This window comes from Pseudochaenichthys georgianus, chromosome 3 (genome assembly GCF_902827115.2).
Source record: "Pseudochaenichthys georgianus chromosome 3, fPseGeo1.2, whole genome shotgun sequence".
NCBI lineage: Eukaryota > Metazoa > Chordata > Actinopteri > Perciformes > Channichthyidae > Pseudochaenichthys > Pseudochaenichthys georgianus.
Window position 1 is genome coordinate 25,770,081 of NC_047505.1, and position 17,817 is coordinate 25,787,897.

The 17,817-nt window shown below is 39.5% G+C and overlaps 2 protein-coding genes across 2 annotated transcripts; one reads left to right on the plus strand and one right to left on the minus strand.

Annotated features, from left to right (window-relative positions):
• Positions 1 to 1,578: 1,578 nt before the first annotated feature.
• Positions 1,579 to 11,090, plus strand: myef2 (myelin expression factor 2). The gene is made up of 17 exons (XM_034107810.2): positions 1,579 to 1,797; positions 2,827 to 3,029; positions 3,794 to 3,846; positions 4,776 to 4,783; positions 4,876 to 4,969; positions 6,152 to 6,343; positions 6,432 to 6,585; positions 6,669 to 6,718; positions 6,803 to 6,863; positions 7,492 to 7,593; positions 8,017 to 8,061; positions 8,146 to 8,244; positions 8,372 to 8,467; positions 8,632 to 8,691; positions 9,968 to 10,152; positions 10,510 to 10,561; positions 10,719 to 11,090. Exons 1-17 carry the CDS (start codon positions 1,688 to 1,690, stop codon positions 10,880 to 10,882), a joined length of 1,728 nt encoding a protein of 575 aa, XP_033963701.1. The 5' UTR covers positions 1,579 to 1,687; the 3' UTR covers positions 10,883 to 11,090.
• A 91-nt stretch (positions 11,091 to 11,181) lies between these two features.
• slc24a5 (solute carrier family 24 member 5) lies at positions 11,182 to 16,712 on the minus strand. The gene is made up of 9 exons (XM_034107839.2): positions 16,556 to 16,712; positions 16,035 to 16,214; positions 15,465 to 15,548; positions 15,134 to 15,237; positions 14,867 to 14,967; positions 13,820 to 14,103; positions 13,467 to 13,673; positions 12,448 to 12,549; positions 11,182 to 12,295 (listed from the first exon to the last, which is right to left on the minus strand). Exons 1-9 carry the CDS (start codon positions 16,710 to 16,712, stop codon positions 11,973 to 11,975), a joined length of 1,542 nt encoding a protein of 513 aa, XP_033963730.1. The 3' UTR covers positions 11,182 to 11,972.
• Between the last annotated feature and the right edge of the window lie 1,105 nt (positions 16,713 to 17,817).

Consider the following 17,817-nt stretch of genomic DNA (forward strand, 5'->3'; position numbering starts at 1 on the left):
TGGAAGATGAATGTAGGCCATTTAAACCTGTTGCATAAAGCGTATTAAAACACTTGAGTGTCCATAGGACAAACGGATAAAGTTTGTTACTCTTTTATCTAAGCCAGACAACAGGTCAGGAGCAAACTGATATTGAAAACTGTAAAACGAGGATTGAACTGCTCTAGCGGTATCCTCTCAAATGTAATTGAACTCTACTCCCCACCCCTGAGTGATATGCAATCTGTACAAGAGAGTACTAAGTTAGCGTTGAAAGATTTTAATATTTATAATACTTTATTGGGCCTCCCCATTAGCCTTACTGCTGCAATTTGAATCATCCTGTAGCCGACAACTTAACTAAATGCAAGTGGAGGTCTTCCTTTTTAGAATAAATATAAATATTTGCAATATTGTAATTAAAGACAGATTTCCAAATTGATTAGAAATATGGCAGGAGTCGACAGTAAAGCCATTAAATATGACGATAAAAATGTTCTGAGCAAAATCTCAGAAAGCACCAATGTGTATTAGTAGCATCTAGTGGTGAGTTTGCAGATAGCAACTAGCTGAATGCCACTCCACTTCTACGTTTGGAAGCCTGTTGAAGAATCACAAAGGACCTCAGCAGGTAATATAATAATGCGAAAGGGCCCTCTCAAGAGCAATTATTTAATTTCACTGTTTCACAACATTGTAGACTCTGATAAATACTTCTCTCTTCCTGTATTAATATGAAGGGCCCCTTCATCGATAGAAAACACAAGAATATTTATGTTCATGTGAAATTATAGTGAATATCCATTACTGCCAAAAGTCAATGTAGGTGCAAAGAAGGACATGTTGCAAACTGTCAATTACAACCATGGGTCATGCTGACCCGTAGCAGGGAAGTTAATCTTTAACATACAGTTCAGTACAGAAGTCAATACACTTATAATACATTTACTTGATTGTTATTGTTTTCTCAGATAGATCTTGAGACTTTCCTGCTACATTAAGAGCTATAGGTAGCCTACCTATTGAAAGAAATAAAGAAATAAGGTCAACAAGTTCTCTAAAAAAAATAAAAGGTTTTCTACAAAACAGTAGCCTACATCAGATGTATTAAAAGATCAGGTGTTTCATTGAAATGGTTGGTTTTGGTATTGGAATCTGCACACATTTGGTGAGCAGATTCTCTACAAATGTTGAAGCATATTGTATAAAGAAAAGTATGTTATTCCTCTTGGATAATGTTGCACTATAAGCATAACAACATTTGCAGAGTAATAAGGAACTTACAGGGTCAGTTGAAACTTAAAATGTCTACTCTTTAAATGTGCATGGATCTGACTGCTTTGATGGTTGCACATGTCTATGGCTTTCTGATGACTGGGTAGTGTTTAGTAAACAAATATATATTTGAGAACACAAGATCTTTTTTAAATGTTTCCTTAATATCTCATAATAAGAGGATGTTCAGCTGTGGTACATTGTATCCCTCATATGGTGCTTTGCAATCACGTGCAAAATATTTTCAATCAAATATTCCCTTTTCAATCAAATATTCCCCCCCCCCCCCATTCAGCCTTTATACATCCATGCATTCACCAAGGCTGCCGGGCAACAGCTCCCAATTCTCGCGTTGCAGGCACGAATCTCATTCCACATTTTAAACTGCGTAGCGACAGCGGGGCATCTTGCGTTGTCTGGGGGAAACCTCAACATGGAAGATGTTGTAAGTATTGACGAGGAGCCAAAGCAAGAGGAGTCTTCTGTATCCGTCGAGTCCGAATCTGAAGAGGCATCTGAAGAAACACCCAATGGTGTGAAAACGTGAGTGAACATTATGTATTGTTCTGTCCGCCCTGCTAGTGCAACCGTTAGCTGGATTAGCTAAAATGGAGTCCTGTTTGCTAACTTGCTATTGTTAGCCTCTTTGAACATCTGTTGTCAATTTGTATCTATATGTATCTGTGTGATGTATGTGCCTCATATGACGCGATATACAATGTCTAACTCATGAATCAAAATGGCATGCTGTTGCTATAACGTTAACCATGGTGCAATGGGCCAACCTTTGACGTTGCTGGATGCTAATCTGATTCTGCACGAATATATGGAGGTCAGGTGACTCTTGTCAATTTAGTTTACACCTCCAACGAGATGGATATCAAATACCCTATAGCCTTTCCCCCCCAAATGACATTAACAGCTGGCCAAAGCATTTCTGTTAATGTCTATTTAAACACGTTTCATTATGTAAAACTAACTGGGGTTAAGTTAGCTAAACCCTAAGCTAGTTCAAGTCAATGTACGGTGTATGGTGCAAACGAACAACGCTAGCAAGCTAAACGTTGTGTTGTTTTTCTATTCACACCTTATCTGATGGTTATTTTTCCATTAGATCAAATGTGTTAATTTAAGAAATAGGAGGCAATATAAAGTGCGTATTTCACCATAAGTACTATGTTTACTTTTGTAACAATACATGTTTTTTCCCCAGCAGTATAATCCTTTATATCATACAAATAAGTGTTGAAATTCATGTAACATTACTCAACTCAGTGACTACACATTTTTTTTTTAAAAGGCAAATTCTAAGCGAAATAATCTCCCCTTTTTATTCATAGTGAAGATGTCTGAGCACTTTTCCATTCATGGTTCTGTATACAAATTGTATTTAGATTTTATGCTACCTAATTGCCTTTTTATGAACATGTGTCCTCAAGTTAAGTAGTGTCACATTGAAATGTTAAGTACGTTTGTATGACAGGTCTTTCAAAGTATAGACTACACTGTGTGATCTCTGAATGTGGTTTTGAGAAAGACTGTTCTCTGACTTTTAACATTATGCATTTTTAGGAATGCTGAAGAAACTAATTCTCCCAAAGAAAAGCATGATGATAAAGAGAAGTCCTCTGGGAGCAGAAGAGGAAACCGCTTCCATCCCTACAAAGACCAACATGGTGGAGAAAAGAAGGGGGCTCATGGGAATCGGGTGTTCATCAGCAATATCCCTTATGATATGAAGTGGCAGGCAATTAAAGATCTAATGCGTGATAAAGGTAATGTCTCCAGTTATGGGGATGATGTCTCATCTTCTTTCCACTTTTCAGGTTTTCAGAAGCTTTTGACCTCTTTCCCTCCATTACCAGATGTTGCATCCTGCTTCTAGCAGTAGTCAGTTAGTGTGCAGCTTTTTTTGGATGTATTTATCGCATATATAAGGGAACCAACATAGTTTGACACAAGGTATTGGAGTTTTAATAAATGTATTTGGATGGACACCAATTTAGTTTGGATTGATATTTCTTTGAGAAATGGAAGATGAAATTAGTTACATTGTCACTTGTTCTATGGCATTGTCAGCTCCAAAATGTAACCTCAAACCACTAGTAGTAGAATTGAGTGTTGAATGATTTTGTTGCATCTGTTGCAAGGTGAATCTTGATTTGTAAATGAAAATGTTGTAATGTTTTACATTTTTGAATTATGGGGCCTCAATAAGCCTTTTGAAAGGTCAAAGGATAGTTTACAACTCTTAATGCCATGAATGGAATCTGTTGATAAAACTGATCATGTTGAAGCTCTTTGAATTTCCCAGGTTTAATGTAGCTGTGTTTCTCTCTGGCCTTGGCCTTATGGTGTCTCAGTCACTGCCCAGAAAGGCATGGTGTTGTCTGGTGGGATGTTGGTCTGGGCTGACTGTTGATCATTAATTGGACATCTCCATCTTTGGCGGCATTGCCAAGGCCAACGGCGACTTGAAGACTTGGTGACTTAAATTCCTTTGTTCTTTTGGTATTTTTCCTTTGTATGTCTCATGTAGTTGGTGAGGTTACATACGTGGAGCTCTTTAAGGATGCAGAAGGAAAGTCAAGGGTAAGTGATGTGGCCAATGTGCTGCACGAGGTTTTAAATGCCCTCAGCAGGCTCTCATTAATCAAGTGTTCTTTTAGGTTTTGATCCTTTGGGTCTTACTAAGTTACTGAACTGGAGATACTGTGGGTTGTGTTTAGAGCCTGATAGATGGCTAATGATTGATATTCATTAAAGAGGGAGATGTCCTGTTGATTTTGGTAAAGTAGCATAATGAACTCTTTTAAGAGTGCACCTTTGCTTTTTGTTGTTGTTATTTCAATTGGTGTAAAAGTTTGTTCGTTTGGCCATTTTCCAAAGGGAAATGTGGGTTGTGTGATTTGTCTTATTTATTGACCCTCATGTCTCACAATCTTATTTTACAATTATGTTATATGGCACAGATCTCTCTTCAAAGGAACAAAACATTCTTGAAAGATCCTGTAGTGTTTTTTCTATTGTTATGTTTTTCTATTAAATTGCATACTATAGAAGTAAAGGTGGATAGCGCTAGTGGTAAAACTTCAATCCTAAACAATGCAATAAATAAACATGTTAAAGTATTTTATTTTCTACATTTGTGTTTGTGTCCAGTTCAAAAATATCTAAAGTGTTAAGGTAAATTACACTGCATTAGTGCTAAATGTTTTTACCAAAACGTAATAATTTAAACAGTTATTGTTTTATTATCCAAAAAGTATTAACTGTCAACATTGGAAAATTATCTTATTAACCTTTTAATATTTGTAATATACTTTAACACAACCAAACCCCTGCTGGCTCAAGCTCGTGGGCAAAATGTCTGACGTGCGCTTTAGAAAAATATTAGAAGCATGTTGATACTTCAGATTTATAATGTTCCACTGCTTTGTTTGGATTTTAACTGTATTTTGTTCACTCCCTCAACTTTGGATACGTGTGCTCCCTGAACTCCTACGCTGCCACCTGGTTAGGGTTGTGGGTAAGACATCAACTTGCTTTTTAAAAGATGGTGTTTTTCATTGTTACACTTGCATGGAGTTAACCGAGTCCTCTGTTTCCCTGATTCAACAGTGTGGTGGAGTTCAAAGATGAGGAGTTTGTGATGAAGGCGATAGAAACTATGAATAAGCATGACCTGAGTGGAAGGCCACTCAACATCAAGGAGGTGAGAGCAGATTCTGCGATACAGAAAACGCTGATTATTTTATTGTCTTTAAAAACGACTTGTTTCGGCCACAAGAAGTAACTATCCTTTTGTTTTTTCGTAATAATAAATGCATTTTTAGTGTCGTGGCACATATATAAGTGTTATTTATCATTTTTACTCTCTTACTTGATTTGCAGGTTCTCATTTTATAAAAGTAAATAGTCCTATCACAAACACTTGACTTGATTATACTGTAAAAGTATAAGTGGTAATAGTTGTTATATAGTTTTATAATTGTACATTTTAAACCGGATAAAATGTTTAGTGAAGATCTAACGACGCTGAAATTGCACCAAATAATGCAGTGAACCATGGAGTTGCACTTAACAATTGTCTTATGGCACATTTCAATTGCAGGGCCTCGCTTGGTTTAGTACGGTATAGTTAGGCCAGGCTCACTTTATGCTGCGTTTCCATTACAGTTTAGTAGCTGGGGCAGTAACTATAGTAACGCAGTGTAGGCGGAGCCGTGACGTCTTCTTCAATGCGAACCACAGAAAAACAACATCAGCCGTTAGCTGTTAGCACTCAAGCTCACAGCTCCTCATATCTGTTCAGAAACTAGACAAAAGTTAAACTAGTCCAAACCACAGACTGCCTGTGTCATGGCGAATACAGTTGCTGGTTTATTTATGTCTGTATAGGCCGTTGTTGTGAGTGTGGACGGTCGGAGCATATACTGCGTTAGCTTAGCCGATCTCCATTTAGAAAACACGCATTTTAAAAGGTTTTTCGCCTGCCGTCTGTCTGCAGACTTGTCAAAGCATTAATTCATGGTTTTTACTAACCGATATCAGTATGTTGTTACTTCGGCATCCTTTTGAAACGTGTATTACAATTAAATCACGGTCAAATATGTTCATCTTGTTGTAGTTGTAGCCCCCTTGCCAGCAATTCTCTCTCTAGTTTAGCATGCTCAGCCCGACTCAGCCTGGTTGTTGGCCCGCTAAGAACCTCAATTTTATGGGGCCAGAAAAACTGTGAAATAGTACCCGCTAGCACGGCACGCTTAAACCGCGCTCCGCGCTGTAGTGGAAATGCGCTATTATTAGTACAAAAGCCCTTATTGATTCTTGATTGATTTGGGATTTGTCAGAATAGCCAGGAACAGAAATAAATTGTTACGTATTTTCTTTTAAGGACCCTGATGGTGAACACGCTCGGCGTGTGCTGCAGCGCATAGGTGGAGTTCAACAGGGAGGGCATGGGCAGGAGATGGGGCCCGGGGGGGTCAACATCCCTCACTCCATTGCCAACAACCCTAACATCCCACCTGAGATCATCCATGCACTGCAGGCTGGACGACTGGGCACCACTGTGTTTGTGGCCAATGTGAGAACATAGAAATAGACAACCACCAAATCCAGATAGTGATGACTAATCATGATGAGTACTAATATCCGTATCTGATGTTTTGCAGCTGGATTTCAAAGTGGGCTGGAAGAAGTTGAAGGAGGTGTTTGGCATGGCTGGTGTGGTGAAACGAGCCGATGTAAAGGAAGATAAAGACGGCAAGAGCCGCGGGATGGGAACCGTTACTTTTGAGCAGTCTCTGGAGGCTGTGCAGGCCATATGTATCCTTCACAAGGGCACACTAGTAAATCGAAGTAATGTTCTACATTTTTTTAGCGCTATCACTCCTTGACTCTGGCCTCAGCCATGTTCAATGGACAGATGCTGTTTGACAGACAGATGCATGTGAAAATGGTATGATTCTTTCAATTCTTGTGAAAATGAATTCTCACATCCTCTGTACAAATGAAGTTACACCTGTGTTGTGTGGTTTTACAGGATGAGAAATCTGTCCCCCCAGATGATTTCCGCCCGGTTGAAAAAACACCTCAGTTACCACGTGAGTACTTCATTGTCTCCCTTTCGGTTGTTGATATTAAAGACATTCACAGTAATATATGCTCAGTGAATTGTGTATAGTAGAAACATTGTCAGTGTAAGAGGTATAATATCCTCTGGGAACAAATACGATGCAAGTAAAATTGCATATATATTGCACAGTAATGTGAGAAAGAAGTATGATGGCTTTTAGCCCCCCTTATTTTTTCCTCATTTGCTCGTGTTGAGCCTTCATCCTCTTTTCCCTTATTTAAGGAGTTTTTCCTTTTCGATCAGACTTTTTTTTTTTCTAACCAAAGTGAAGGTCAAAATGCATAAAGGGTTTCGAATGCTGTACAGATTGTTATGTATATATATTGTGCTATATAAATCAAATTGACTTGACACAGGAGAATAAATAACATCTATTCTACCTTACAGCAATGTCTGTGTACCTTTTTTACATCTGTACACAATTAACTTAACAAATGTTGTATTAAGAACACCACATTCTCAATGTGTTTTGTCCCTAGCATCATTGATTAATTATTTAGTTTTTGTATTGATTCTTATACTAAGTAAGGTACCATTGTTACTAGTGATTTACTTAGTTCAAATGTTCCTCTTTTTCTTGTATATTTTGTCTGTAGGGGGCCTAGGTGGAATTGGCATGGGACTGGGACCAGGAGGCCATCCTATTAATGCCAACCGTCCGAGTGGTGGAGGAGGAATGGGCTCCATGGGGCCAGGAGGTCAGTCATCTCTCAGATGTTGTACTTATATTTTGGCATGCACATGACATAGTGTGTTGCAAACTGGTCTGTTTATTAAGACGATGCTTATCACAGACAATCAGACGCATCTCAACTGCCTGTCCAACACATAAACGCCATAAGGCAGCATTTTGAACACCATTCTGTCAAATAAATCCCGGCAATCCGACATACACCTTTTCACCGTTCAAGTCTTGGTTGGCATTTTCATGGCTCATCTGTTGACCCTGCAGCAACCTCAATGTGGGTTAAAGCGATAAGACGAGCAAAGCTCTACCAGTTGACTTTAACACTACTACAGGGTACACACAGTACCTTTTTACGTGGATGTATACCCTTTGGATATAAATGGATACAGTATGTGCTTTGGCATAGCCTGACTGATATCATCTTTTTCCATAGGCATGGATGCTCAAGGTTATGGTGGAATGAACAGACATGGAGGAGGTACGGTTCTGCTGAAAGACTAATGTCATCTTTTTGTAGACGAAAGGAGAGACCAATGCTGAAACTTGGTTTTACTTTCAACAGGAATGGGTGGTGGTGGCGGCGGCTTTGGGGGCATGGAGAGCATGAGCAACACAGGGGGCTTTGGAGGGAGGGACATGGCGCCAGGTGGCAGGATGGGAGGTAAGTGAGCATATTCACTCCTACTGAGCAGAGATGAGATCTGCCAGGATGTTGTTCTACAAACATTGCTTTGTACATTTGTGTTATTGGTCATCATGTCTAATGTTACATTTCTCTCCGTGTTGAGATATGTACCGGTCAGGAATGGGTGGCATGGATCGAGACTTTGGCCACAGTGACATGCCGATGAGTCGAGGATTTGGTGATTCGTTTGGAGCAATGGGTAGGCAATACAATAGTTATTCTGTTAACTTTGGTTTTGAGTGGATGTGGTTTAGTTTGCTTTTTGTGTTTTTGCCTTCATATAGGGTGATTGTTTCTGTGTTTGCTTTGAAAATGTTGTCATGATCTAAACTAATCAGCACTCACTTGCATTCTCTTCTTTAGGTGGAGGTTTTGGAGGAGGCATGGGCAGTGGTGGCATGGGGCATATGGGGACTGGATTAGGTACATGAGATATTCCATCCACATCTTTTTCTAAATCTGTTTAGTTATATTAATTCCTCCCCTAAAACTATACATACACACTGGCCTAGAGCTACAGTTATGACCTGGAGAAACTGATGAACTCAGTACAGGGATTGACTCTCCTCATGTGTTGTTCTTAAACTGAACCTAAAGTTCCTGAACACAGGTGTACGGCGCATAGTGAAGTAAGATCAATGGTCTTCTGCATCACACACTGTATACCTTCACACTGAAAGCCTTAACATTCATGCTTGTGGGTAGCCAACCAGACAGGCAGATTGATGCATGCATACAACAGACTTTAACATATTTTTAAATCATCATTGTACAAATAAAAAAAGAATTCCTGATTTCTATCACAACAGGCATGAGAGATAATACAATGTGCATGTTGTGAGTACAGAGTGAAGACATACTTTTGGCACTGCATTTCTACAAGCATGAGACAGATCTAATTTAGCCGTGTATGCAGATGATGGCAACCCATCAATCAAACTGTCTTTTGTGTAAGAACTCTCACGGTTTGTTCTTGAATAATGCTGTTTCACATTATGATATAATGTGACCATTTATGGTGTGAATGCAATTGGATTCAAACGGAATAGTATTCCATTGATGCATACAAACAACAGGATTTAAATAAGAAACACTTATTTTTGTATCATCATTGTACAACATTTTTTTTTTATCCAGATTTCTGTTATGATTCAGCCAGCCCTTTGGTCCTTTGCACTGCTTCACGCGCATACCCCAAAGCAGCAAGTGTGCCTGGGGAGGCTCAAAGGGGGCATGAACCCCAAACAAGCAGCTTTGCATTTGTTGTAGCATGATTTAAAATCAGCCCCTGGAGTTGTACACATAATACAAAATAACCGGTGTTAGAGAAACTTCTTATGGTGCATTCACAAGATCATTTAAATAATTTCTCATCGGACCCTTTTTTAAGGCGTTGTCTGGTGACTATTAATAGGTATGGGTCCAAAGTCAGATTTTCTTGTGCAAACAGTGACATTGGACTCTGTGACAACTAATGTTTTCAAGTGATCAAATACCAATTCCGTTTATATTGTTTATACACACTTCAGTGAAATGTCTTTGGATTAAAGGAATGAAAAGCCCAATGTGATGAAAGGCATCATGATGAGTGTGTATGTCAGTTACAATATGCAGGTATGAAAGTATACAACTACATGGATGTAAATGGCTCCCTTCATTTCTCAGAACGTGTGTCCCTGTGTGTGTTTGATAACTTCAGGTGGTGGAATGGGAAACATGTCGATGGACCGGATGGGTTCTGGCTTTGACCGCATGGGCATGTCAGGGATGGACATGAATCGTGCCTTTGGTGGCTATGGAGGTGGGGGGCCGGGCCATATGGGTGGAGGAATGTCTGACAGGGGCTTTGGGTCTAAAGGAGGCTGTCAGATCTTTGCTAGAAATGTAAGTGTGTGTCAGATTATTGAGAATTTTGCTAGAAGAGAATTAGACTTCCGTTAAATAGGATTGGATTACAGAGATTTTCAAACCTCACCCCTTTTTTAATTAAACTTGTATTGATGTACATAATACATTTTCTTTATGCAGTGGTGCTGCAGTAATGACTAATGCGCTAATGGCAAACCGCCCATGCTTGCCGGGCATTAATATAAATGGTAATGATGCTGTAAGAGTTGTTCATGATTGGTGTGTTGATGAATTGACTGGTGCTGCCCTTCAAAGGAAGGTTTTGAAGGATTCTCCAAAGCTGAAATATGTTATTTAATAACTTAAGTATTTTTCTTTATTTGTGTTTTGCAGCTTTCCTATGATCTGACATGGCAAAAGCTTAAGGAGAAGTTTAGTCACTGCGGTACGTATTTTGTTTAGAAGGAATTGAATCTCTTTTGCATTATTTACATAATACTCAAAGACTCTTTTTGACATTTCATTATGAATGCGAAAATCACAGGATAAACATCAACACTTTGTCAAACATGGATTCATAATAACTTGTATTTTTACTGCAGGCCAGGTAATGTTCGCAGAGATCAAGATGGAGAATGGAAAGTCAAAGGGCTGTGGGACGGTGAGGTTCGACTCTCCAGAGAGCGCCGAGAAGGCCTGCAGGTTGATGAACGGAACCAAGATCAACGGCCGAGAGGTGGACGTCCGTATCGACCGCAACGCATAAAGCTTTTGTAGAAGTCCGCTAACACACTTCCACATTCAGCCCCCTTGCCAATGATCTTTTTGTTTTGTTTTAAAAACACAATTACTTCATATCTCCATGTGGCCACTTTTGTTTTGTTTATAGATACTACATAGCTCTAGTATTTGTTTTGTAAACCCTTTTTAATTTCAGGCAGTTACTTGAACAAATAAACTTTTTAATTTTTAAACCTGGTGGTTGTAAAATCTCCTGAGATCAAAGTCTCTAAATTCTTTACAGCTGTAAAATGAACCTGAATCTGCTCAGTATAATTGCTCAACACTGCCATGCAGTGGGGAAATTCCACAGTAATCACAAAGGCAGCTACTGGAATAAGGTGAGAACAGAATGGGCATGGATTATATCAGGCGTGAATACCAACACTAATCACAGGAAGCTATTCCAATTCCCAGATATCCATGATAGGGGCTTCAGTAGAATAGAAGTCACTTTTGATTATATTGCAATTGTTACACAGTTTAAATCAGTGTCTAAAGTCCATGTGGGCTTTGTAGGTTAGCTGGAAACACAACTGATAAAAACTTAGATAATGGTAGTTTTACTTTTTAGTTAATCTAAGGCAAGTGGAAGGTTTGTTGATAATAAAGGCTTGCTCATAAAAGCTTATCAGAGTTGTGTAGATGTTGCCTCTTTGTTTAACTCGCCCACTTAAAAAAGGACAGGGCTAAATGAGTTTAGTTAATACTTTTATTTCTTGACTGGTCAGTCGTGGATTCTTTTGAACTCAGCTGTCACTCCTGTGCAGCCTCTTTTCTGTTTATGGGCCTTGAGTAAGAGAAGACTTCTCAGAACGTGACAACAGGTCCTTGTATGATAAGGCAGGTACGGATCGGACAGGCTCACACAACAGAATGATCTTTGGCACACATCCACCTTTAGCTAAAAATACATTATATTATTACTGGAGATCATCCTCTTCTTGAGATGTGACCAGCACATGTCTTCCATGGCACAATGTCTTTGAAAGTATGTGACCATGCTTCAAATTAGTTTTGTTTCTGGAATGTTTGAGTCTAATTAAATATGGCTTCAGTGTTGGGGAGATCAGATCTCAGTCACCACACAGTTTGATGGGATTATTCCCAATAATCCCCAGCTCGTACAGGATGGCCAGAGTGGCAAACAGGATATAGCAGAAAAGACAAATGATTCCCAACTTCCTGTCCAGCTTCCATCCGTTAATGTGAACAGCTACAAAGAGGAAGATGATGGAAAGTAGCAGCGTGAAGGAAATGAAGAGCAGTCCGCTGCTGTTGACCTCTACAGGGTTGTTGGTATCCACAAAGGCAGTCTTGATGAACCAAGGCAGGCCCAGGCACAACATGTCAAAAACATTAGAGCCCACAATGTTGGACATGGCCATGTCAGCTTTCCCTAAAACATAGAAAACAAGTTCAAGTCTATTTTCATACAGAATGTATTTACATGTTCTTCTTCAGTTCTAAAATGCTTGATTGGTCAAAGTTAATGCCTAAACCATACTTTCATTTATATGTGTAGAATTGTTTAAGAAATGAAATGTTTACCTTCTCTGGCTACCATTACACTGGCTATGGTGTCAGGTATACTGGTCCCAGCAGCAAGCAGAGTGAGTCCCATAACTGTATCAGGAATGCCAAGGGTCTCTCCTGTTAAAAAAAAGAACACAGTAAGAATGAGCCCCCCTCCAACAACATAAAGCTAAAGAGAGAACATCAGCTGATCTTAACTGTTGCTATAGGGTTATTCAATAATCTAGAGCCAGGGTCATAGCAGGGTTTTAGAAATACTGAGGTCACAAAACCAAATTCCCCAAGCATAACCTGAGAACGAGTGCATCCCCATCCATTAGCCACTAACTTAACTTGTTTTGAGCTTTTAAACACATATAATTGTATCTCCAATGGCAGCTTTAAATGATTCGAAGCCATTGTGGGTCATGTTTTTTTTAGTTACTCCTATGCTCCAGTAATACCCAAATATTAACCACATTTTGACATCTAACTGCAGACATGGAAGTGTTCCCAATATGATCAATAACGTACTGTATGGTCGAGTTGTACTTTGGCCTCATGCCTGCATTCATAAAACTATTCTCCTTGAATGAGCCTATCTGACAACTACAGGATAATAATCTCTTAAGTAGACCTACTGTACCACCATCACATGATGGAGCTGTCCTTTCAGCCTGACTCTAGGTCAGTTACATGTTGTTAGACTTGTGCCTGTGGGTTGTTCTGTGTATACCCATGGCTCACATGACTGTTTCCTTAGGGGTGAAGCAGGCAGTAATCCCGGTTTACGCACATGCCTCACTGGAGCTACAATAACCCCCCTCTTAACTTTCTAGGACAATGGCATCTCAGGAATTAGCCAGCAGACCAACATGTGATTCTTCTCTGCGAATCAGACAGTTTTTTCTCACAAGTTTCAAACACATGTGATCCACAAAGGCCTGGTGCGTGACCGGGTGATTTATACCTACAACTAAAGGGAAAACACTGGGGGAAGGTACAGATTTTTGACAACTCATCATAGAATAAAAAAGTGAAAACAATAATCTTACCGACAATAGTGACCATCCAGACCAGAATGTATGTGAAACCTGAGATCCAGACAGCTGACATGAGGAAGGTTATCATAAACCATCCCTTCCAGAACCTCCTCCTGCAGTCAGGGATGGTCAGGAAGAGCAGAGTGATGAGGGGCAAAGACAAAACCCAGAAAATCCGCTTCAGGTCGCTCTCCGGCACAGCAAACACGCTTTTATGCTCTGCTGGAACCCAAGCAGACAAGCAATGTTATGAGTCGTATTATGTCAGATCATCAGGGGTCATAAAGGTCAAACCGACAGGTGGATGACTCCAAGTAGACATGCTAAAAACAGTGAAAAACATTGCACTAAGCAGTGTTTTTTACCTTCTGGAATCTCATTGAGGCCATGCAGACTGAGGGACAAGTTGGAGTATCCCGAGTCGTCATGGAAGATCCCGCTGTCAGTTCTGGAGCGATTGTGGACATGCAGAGTGGTGTCTTTACTCCAGCCCAGCAGAGTATGTGTCTCAGTCTTCTCAGCTGATCCGTGGCCCAGACAGGTGCAGCAGGGGCTCAGCTTCCTCAGGACAAACTCGCTGATGCGCAGGTCAAAGCACAGAACCACGATGTAGACACCATAGACCAACAGCAGGCAGGCAGCGTCGTACCTGTAAACAGAATGTACACTCAGCTTTGACTTTCAATCTTGACCTTGGGGACAGCTATAGGAGGTAAACAAAAACCCATGACCTTCTTCAGAGAGTGTAACTTGGTCATGTGACTTAAACATCTGAGCAAGTCCCATCAGCTGAAGAGGGCTGTGGAATGTGGTTTAAAGCTCCGGGCAATAACCAATAAAGCAGGTGATTAAAAAATATACATCTTAAATAACAATAATTACATAATTAAAGGGATCAAATTCGAAGTTGTTACAGAATGTCTCTATTTTAAAAGTTGTTAGCTTGTCGTTTACTGGGTTTACTACTTGTTTGATCTACTTTTGTGGTTATGTCTATTGCAGTTTAGTATATATATATTTTTCACAGCTATTATGAAACTCCATATCATGAGCTGTGTGCAGACAAAAAATTGGTGTAGCACACAAAGACAGTGTTAGCTTACAAAAAGTAAGCTAACACTGTCTTTGTGTGCTACACCAATTCCAGTACTTGTGGAAATGTTTCATAAACACTCAAGATATTGCGTTTGCTTTTTATAATGTAATACTGTCCTATTTAAGGGTCCTTTATTGCTCTGTACTGTCAATAAAAGGCACTGAGTCATAGTACTTCACTATACTTGTTTTGTGATCTGTTTTGATCTGGGGTTTTTTAGTGACACAAGAAGCAATACACATCTGTCTTGTACAACCACCTGACATGTAGGGTTAAGGTCTGAAGATCATGTAACCAGATGGTAGAGCACACTCACCAGTACACCTTGTTATCAGAAATGATGGCAATAACAGCAGAAACACTGATGGCATATGCCAGGCAGTCTCTGAACAGTGGCCAACAGGTGAGGCGCCCGGCCTGATAACGGAAACACAAATAAATGGTTAACAGCTTATACAACACACATTTTCACATTGACTCTTTCGCTTTGACCCAGTAAAGGTGCCGCTGTTATGTACAAGTGGTAATAGCAGAGCTAATCTCTGTCTGAATATTGCGAGTGTGTGATTGTGTCAGAATGTACCATAGAGGCCAAGAGTCCACATGCCGCACAAATTCCTAACAGGTTGTAGACCGCTGATCCCACGATGGTGCTGACCCCGATGTCTCCCTTTGTCACAAACACACCTAACACACATCAAGAGCACAACTTAGGTCTGAGGACAGGAACAATGTGGAGCATTGATTAAAAGAAGAAGTGTCAAATAAGCTGCTGAAAGTAAAACAAATAATGAAAAGGTCACTGCCTCTTTGTGTTCACATATGGTGGTGGAGTCACAGTTCATTGGATGAGGAAATGACATTGTGACAGTGAAGACGATGCTGGTTGTAATGATTGTTATATTGATGATTACCCAGAAAGGCTGTGACCAGTTCAGGTGCAGAACTCCCAGCTGCCATAAAGGTGGCTCCTGCTACATCCTGAGACAGTCCCAGACCTGAGGGACGCAGGAAACACCAAGAATACATGGCAATTAACATGTGTGTACAAACTTAAAGAAATACCTGATTATAGTCAATTTAATTCAACAAATTCACAAACTACAACCTAGAAAATGACCAGGCAATGATAAAGGAAGCATCATGCTTGCATATGTATTGTGTCTAAAGTATATATTTCAATATATCACACAGGATTGTTATCTGCAACTCCTGTGAATTTCATTTGTTCATTTTATCTTTTTATAGGCTAAACATTTTTTATGATTGATTGAAAATAATCGACATATTAATCAATGATGAAAACATACATACAAATCTATATATAGATTATAACATGAATGGACTTTTACAAACTCTCTCCACGTATTTAGAGTATTCTCAGCAGCCTAATCCTGTGAAGTTTGCCTAGTAATAATTTATAATCCTTATTACTCCCATAATTACAGTTCATGTTATGATGAAATTATTTTAATGTCACTTACGTTCACTGATCACTTCTAAGGAAGGCAAGAAGTAATCGTCGCAGATTATTGCTACAGCCAGAAACATGTAGAAAATAATCATGAAATATATGACTAGCCCTCCATCCTTCCTCTCCTGCACCGTGAAAAAGCCCTCAGGAAACTCAGAGGACTGTGGTGAGACACATTCTGTCTCGTTCTCTAAAAAAAAGAGCAGGAAACACACGTATAACTGACAAAATCTGTTACCCAAAACAACTAGCTTGTTGCTGGAGTACAGCACCCAGATTGTTTGAACTCTTAATGGCAGTTACATGGTACTTAGTGCCAACAACACAAAAGGACTAGAGAGAAAAACACTCTCACATTTGCCAGGCACAAATTGATTACTCACACTTTTTAAATGTGAAAATGAGCCGTGACATTTGTGAGTACACACAGATTAGAAAAATAAAACAAAGATATACCGGAGTATGAGGGTCATTCAAAATACAAAAAAGTATGCTAAACAAATATATATATAAATACATAGATTTTCTTACCAAGAGCCCGACGAACCCTGGTAGAGTGGGTTTCCTGAGCAGTTTGAGCTGTAAATGATACAAGATGGACGGTGCAATATAAAAATATTACAAATCCTAGAAAGTAAGGTATAAAATCTTTTCTTTTCTTTTTTTGCAGAGCTGAAACCTTATTCATTTTCAATTTTGTTAAAAAAAAAGAAGTTAAATTTGCAATTATTCCAAGGACTCATATGTTTCTTTACTCTAAAACTGTATGCCTGCAAAATAGTGAATATGGGCTGAAGCTGCAGCTAACACTACACTACACTACAAGCTGCTGAGAGAGAGAGAGGGATTATTGGGGGGAAAGCATCTTTTAAGGCCTGGCGCTGCTGAGAATGGGGGATCACGAGTTGCGATTCATTCCAGTCGACTGGAACACGCTCCAGCCTGAGGCGCGTCAGGGGTGTAGCCTCATTCTACACCACCTTAACAAACATTATACTGTTAACATTTTCTTTTCTTTCTGGTAACACCAATTTACATCCCTCTGAATAATTACAAAAAATTAAAGGCCTGAAGGCTGAAGCTCTACATGTTCAAAAGCTTACAATAATACATTGATGCTTGATCTGATCACTCTAGAGATAACTCAAAATGTATTTTCTTGGATTTGTGGCTACAAATTAACTGTCAGGATTAGTAAACAAACTAAACGTGTTGATGTTTTATTACTGCCTCTTAAAATATTTGTTGACTCTGCTATATGAAACGGTTGAAAAAAGTTTGGTGTGTTTGTGTGTGTCCGACACCGGCATTTGTTTTCAAATGACCATGCACCGTAATTTACACATCTGGCCAACTCCATAGGTATATGTGTGTGTTCCCAAATCTGAAATAAATGTGTTTAATCTTAATCTTACGGTGGCCCTGAAGTGCAAGACACCACAGCATTTCACAAAACACAACAGCATTTCAGAAAACGCCACAGCATTTCAGAAAACGCCGCAGCATTTCACAAAACACAACAGCATTTCACAAAACACAACAGCATTTCACAAAACGCTGCAGCATTTCACAAAACGCTGCAGCATTTCACAAAACGCTGCAGCATTTCACAAAACGCTGCAGCATTTCACAAAACACAACAGCATTTCACAAAACACAACAGCATTTCACAAAACGCTGCAGCATTTCACAAAACGCTGCAGAATTTCACAAAACGCAACAGCATTTCACAAAACGCCGCTATTAACAGTTAAGTAGTTCAGTGTTGCCCATCATAAGGATCCTAAAATAGA

Excerpts from the sequence above, each read along its gene's own strand:
- myef2 (XM_034107810.2), top strand. The coding sequence starts at position 1,688 with ATGGAAGATGTTGTAAGTATTGACGAGGAGCCAAAGCAAGAGGAGTCT. Across the intron at positions 8,245-8,371 it reads GCCAGGTGGCAGGATGGGAG|ATATGTACCGGTCAGGAATG; the intron begins GTAAGTGAGCAT and ends CTCCGTGTTGAG. Across the intron at positions 10,562-10,718 it reads GGAGAAGTTTAGTCACTGCG|GCCAGGTAATGTTCGCAGAG; the intron begins GTACGTATTTTG and ends TTTTTACTGCAG.
- slc24a5 (XM_034107839.2), bottom strand. The coding sequence starts at position 16,712 with ATGAATAAGGTTTCAGCTCTGCAAAAAAAGAAAAGAAAAGATTTTATA. Across the intron at positions 14,968-15,133 it reads GTGGACTCTTGGCCTCTATG|GCCGGGCGCCTCACCTGTTG; the intron begins GTACATTCTGAC and ends TTCCGTTATCAG. Across the intron at positions 12,296-12,447 it reads TGTAATGGTAGCCAGAGAAG|GGAAAGCTGACATGGCCATG; the intron begins GTAAACATTTCA and ends TCTATGTTTTAG.